The sequence below is a fragment of the Phaethon lepturus genome, unplaced genomic scaffold (genome assembly GCF_000687285.1).
Source record: "Phaethon lepturus isolate BGI_N335 unplaced genomic scaffold, ASM68728v1 scaffold21711, whole genome shotgun sequence".
Classification (NCBI taxonomy): domain Eukaryota; kingdom Metazoa; phylum Chordata; class Aves; order Phaethontiformes; family Phaethontidae; genus Phaethon; species Phaethon lepturus.
The window spans coordinates 17,477-22,718 of record NW_010520080.1 but is presented as its reverse complement, the minus strand read 5'-3'; the positions used below and the strand labels follow the sequence as shown (position 1 = coordinate 22,718).

General features: G+C 39.3%; 1 protein-coding gene across 1 annotated transcript; it reads left to right on the top strand.

The window, feature by feature from the left end:
* The first annotated feature begins 1,650 nt into the window (after nucleotides 1-1,650).
* On the top strand, nucleotides 1,651-5,242 carry MRPS22 (mitochondrial ribosomal protein S22). The gene is made up of 5 exons (XM_010297286.1): nucleotides 1,651-1,799; nucleotides 2,305-2,388; nucleotides 3,367-3,512; nucleotides 4,681-4,789; nucleotides 5,074-5,242. Exons 1-5 carry the CDS (start codon nucleotides 1,725-1,727, stop codon nucleotides 5,164-5,166), a joined length of 507 nt encoding a protein of 168 aa, XP_010295588.1. The 5' UTR covers nucleotides 1,651-1,724; the 3' UTR covers nucleotides 5,167-5,242.

The following is a 5,242-nucleotide window of genomic DNA, read 5'->3' as shown; positions in this document are numbered from 1 at the left end:
AAAAGCTGGACGTGAGCCGGCGACATGTGCTTGCAGCCCGGAAGGCCAACCACATCCTGGGCTGCACCCAAAGCCACGTGGCCAGCAGGGCGAGGGAGGAGATTCTGCCCCTCTGCTCTGGCGAGACACCACCTGGAGTCCTGCATCCAGCTGTGGAGCCCTTGGGCTCCTGTTGGAGAGGGTCCAGAGGAGGGCACAAAAATGCTCCGAGGGCTGGAACAGCTCTGCTGTGAGGACAGGCTGAAAGAATTGGGGTTGTTCAGCCTGGAGCAGAGAAGGCTCTGGGGAGACCTTACTGTAGCTGCCAGGACTTAAAGGGGGCTTACAAGAAAGATGGGGACAGACCTTTTAGCAGGGCCTGTAGCAATAGGACAAGGGGTCATGGTTTTACTAAGAGAGGGTAGATTCAGACTAGATATAAGGAAGAAATTTTTCACAATGAGGGTGGTGAAGCACTGGCACAGGTGGTGGATGCCCCATCCCTGGCACCATTCCAGGTCAAGTTGGACGGGGCTCTGAGCAACCTGATCTAGTTGAAGCTGTCCCTGCTCACTGCAGGGGGGTTGGACTAGATGGCTTTTAAAGGTTCCTTCCAACCCAAACTGTTCTATGATTCTATGATAAATTACATTCCAGTGCTCAAAAGCAGGTGTGTGTGGGGAAGCTGTGGGATAATTGATTTTTTTTAAAAGTGGATGCTTGTGATATGCTAGGAGTGCTGAGTTCTTCCAGACTTCTTAGAAGCTTTCTGTGGAACTGGATTACATAGTGCTGTGCATAGACCAAAAGGTGGAGCTACTTCACAGTTGCAAAGATCTGGTGGCAAGCCAAGTGAATGATAAATTAATTCATGGGAAAACTGTGAAGAAACAGTTGTCAAATAGAATTGCGGAGTATAGGGTTAAAGATTTCTTTGTATAATGAAACATCTAGATTGTCTTAAGCACCAGTAGTAAGAGGCTGGAAAAATTCTTAACAAATATTTATGATTGTAAGAAGTCTGCATTGTTCAAACATGCATATTGCGATGATCCCCTGAAATGAATTGCCAAGTCTTCCATCCATTACTCTCTGAGAGCTCTTTCCAGGAACCTGCTATTTATTCTTCTGCCTCAATGTATTGAGAACTTCCTTGTCCCAACAAGCTTTTCTGCCTGCCGCCCCAAATCAAATATGCTTGTGAACAAATCTGAGTATATTGTTTTATTTGTTGTACTTTTTGTTTTACAATTGCCCTTTAAGTGATTCTAGCACTTAATTCTGAAACAAAGATAAAAAAATACAAGACACTTGCATTCTTAATTTAGTATGTGTTCCTACATGCATAAAATCAGTCCAGCAGCGACACTAACTCCTTTCTCTGGGTATTAGTTATGTTATCTGTTGGAACTTCACAGAGCTGTAGCTTCTAGTGTAGGCACATGCACAGTTACAGTATACATTAAAATTAAGGTGCAAATGTAGCACTTAATTAGCAGGTACCAAGGGAGAAATGATGAATCTAGCACATAGCAACAGTTAGTTAGAAATTGGTATTATTAATGTGAGTTTAGGTATAGACGGACTTTGCCAGATAAGAATCTTTTTTACAGTGGTTCTGGCTAGGATGAGAGAAGACTGTGGGAGATAATCCCCTTTTTTTACCTTCTTTCCAGGAACGTTTCATTGTAGTTAGAGAACCAAATGGTGTTTTACGCAAAGCAACCTGGGAAGAACGAGACAGAATGATACAGATATTCTTCCCAAAGGAAGGGCGCAGAGTTATTCCCCCAGTGGTATTCAAGGACGAACACCTTGTGGTAAGATCTTCCTGGTTTTGAAAACTGATCATTTTTGCTTACATGTGCTCTGATAGTGAAACTGTGCTATTTGGACAGAGTAGCTCTGAATAAGCCAGTGTACTTCGGTATTTCAATTTGGTGCTTGAATTCTGTTTTGAACACTTGCTTATCATTGTAACTTAGCTAAAATACTTACGATGAAGTTCCAGGTTAGGGCCAGGTAAATGCTGTGTACATGTGGATTTCTAGTACGACAGAATATTTACATCTAAGTGTTAGGCATTGATGAAATTGTGTGCTTAATCTGAAAATGAGAATGGTGCTTCAGAAAGAAAAATCAAGAAACATTGTGTTAATGTCATAAAGGCAGTTAACTGCAGTTTTATCCATTTTGCCTTGTGATTAAGGGGATACTCACTGCAAGTGTTGCCCAGAACAGAAATGTTGTGGCTGCTGTTTTGATTTTGGAGAGTTGGAATGGTGTGATACAGAATTTATTCTCAAATTTGAACTGTTGTTTTAGACTGTGTTTCAGCAAGACCGTCATGAGGATATCCTTAACATGTGCATTGCTCAGTTTGAGCCAGATTCACCTGACTATATCAGAGTGAGTTCACTTTTCATTTTTCTAGTAAAAAGAAAATAGAATTACTGAAGAACTTTAGGGTTTGTTTTATACACATAAATATTATCCAGGGATCAAAAGTACTGTTCATATTTGTGTTTTTCCCCATACAGATCACCTCTTATCCTTGTGATGAGTTTTTTTCTTTTTTCTTGCAGTAAAACAAGATTCTGGTTAAGTAATTTTCAACAGCATATAAAGAGCTACAGCTGCATCAAAACAGTCTTTATATAGGTATTTTTGATACTGAACCAGAATTGATGGTAACGCCTGTAAGTGGACACAACCAGGGTTGTGCTACTCAAGTCATGTTAACTGCTGTGTTAGGATTTGAAAGGACCAGGTGGATAACTAAGAAAGTTAGATAACTGATGAAGTTCACCTGAGAGCACTGTACAAAGTATTTTTAACAAAGACCAAAAATATACTTCTAGCTAAAATATTTAGATTTAGTAACTGGTGAATTTGTTAGTCTACACTTGCCTTTAAAGTGTTTACTTTAAGCTGTGATAATTTCTCAAATGACTGGGAATGTAACTTCCATTAGGCAGTGTTTCAGGTACCTTTTCTGCAAAGTAATTTTTACCTTTGCTTTAGCATTTTTCCCCTTAAAGAATAGATTATAACTTGACAGCAGTGAAATGAAGATTCAGATGTTATATTCCTCCCTCCCCAAATTTTTGGTATGTAGCTAGTATTCAGCTTTCTCTTAACATAAAGATGTCAATGCCTAAGTACCAAGAACTGGGTTATCCCAGTGTTACCCTGAATATATGTACATGTATACATATATCAACATGTATAAAGCTTTAAGGTAGCATGGTTCAGCCCGTGGCTTATTCCTGCACTTTAGGGAGATCTGAAAATAGATTAAAAAACTCTTAAGTGAGAAGTAGCAGGGAGAAACTGTCATCACGCTCCTGTTAATGGTGACGAAACCAAAACCTTTTCTCTGTATAGGTTCATCATCGGACATACGATGACATTGAGAAACATGGCAAATATGATCTGCTGCGTTCAACGAGACACTTTGGAGGAATGGTGTGGTATCTAGTAAACAGAAAGAAAACAGATGGCTTACTAATAGATATGATCCACAGAGACTTGTAAGTGGTGTTTGTCACTTAGTAATTCTGTTTATCTAAACAAACAGAAAACAAGTACCATTGTTTGAAAATCTACATCTTACAGAAATGCTGTTTTTAAATGTTCTCATTTGCATGAAATTTTAGGCTAGCTGTAACTTTTAGCTATATAGGTGCTGAATGGAAGCAGCAGCTCAGTCGATGAAGTTGTAGGGTATTAAACTATGTTTCTGTGTAAATTAGCCTTTTGTAGTTGTTGGGGTCTTATTTTTGTTTCCCATGTAATTGTAAGTACGCTTCCAGCTCTAGGCAGTGCTGGTTGTAAAGCCTAACAGTTTTATACTACTGAGCTCAATTTTGGCTTTTAAGATTGACACATTCATTCTGGGTTTTAGAGCAATTCCTGAGCAGCTTAGGAACAGATAGATACACTTTAAATGGATGGGTTTCTATAAGATATATGCTGCTAAACATACTCAAGACTCCCTGAAGCAAGCAATGTTTAATTGTTCAAAGTGTCACTACAGCTAGGAGAAATTTGTACAATTGGAACTCCAAGTTGCAGTGATGGTGGTGTTCGTTTCCTGCTGTTCAAGTCAGAAACTTCCAACAGGTGGTCAGCTCTTACTTTTAAACCTGAGGATATGAAGAAATACAGGAAAGTTCTGGTTTTGGAATCAGATTGTTAAAAGGGAAAATTCACATGTCTGGATGATTCAAATTACCAGAGTTTGGAGCATCTTTACCTGCCACCCACCCACTTTCAGTTTATTGCTTACATTTGTTTTACGTTTATGTTCCACTTTTAAATTCAGCTGAGGGCTAAATGTCACGAGATTTCTAATACTACTTCTGTAAGACATGCTAGTTAACCGCAGTCAGTATTAGAAAGTTTCTCTCTGGCAGAGTTGTTCTGCTAAATACAATTAATTACCCAGTAACAAGTATTTTACAGAGATATTTCAGCTTTATTACTGCTGAACAGTGCATCAGGCTTAAACTGCAGCATGGATAAGCTTATGGGCCTTACCTGGGATGCAGGTTGAGCTGTATATTCCACTGACTGTACACTCTGTGAAAGCAGAAGTTTGTGACAGCCTGGGGTGTGCAAAGTACACCACAAAGTACCTGTTCTCTAAATATTCTGTCAGAGAAACTAATTGCTCCAACTGGGCCTTTATTTGTTTAGGCTGGATGATGCTACGAGTTTAATTACACTGTATCACATGCTTCATCCTGAATGTCAATCAGCAAAAGAAGCTAAAGGAGGGAAACTTCAAGGAGTTGATCTGATCAAGGTATGCTTTTCTACTTTAAGGCTACTTAACTAGAGAAGAGAAAGCTTTTAAACAGCAGAAGCCCATTTAGTCATCTAAATGTCTCCTTACCTTAAGCAGCAGCTATTTAACTAGAATGGTTGTGCATGCTAGGTTGGTGTTTGGTTGTTTTTTTTCCTCTAAACTAGAGATAGCTGCACCAGGATTTCAGTTGTAGCTGGCTGGTCTACCACTGGAGTCATGAAATCTCATTATGCAACTGTGCTTTTAATTGTCCATTAACCTCTCTCTTGCCATGTTCGCAGGTATTTGTGAAAACTGAATCACAGAAAGAAGGCTATATACAACTGGCTCTCCAGGCTTATGAAGAAGCAATGGCCACTTCCACAGCTTCATGAAATAAACCTTAGTTGATGTAAGTTAAGTCTGTTTATAAACATTCTCTGTACAGGATTCCATAATAAATACTTGAAA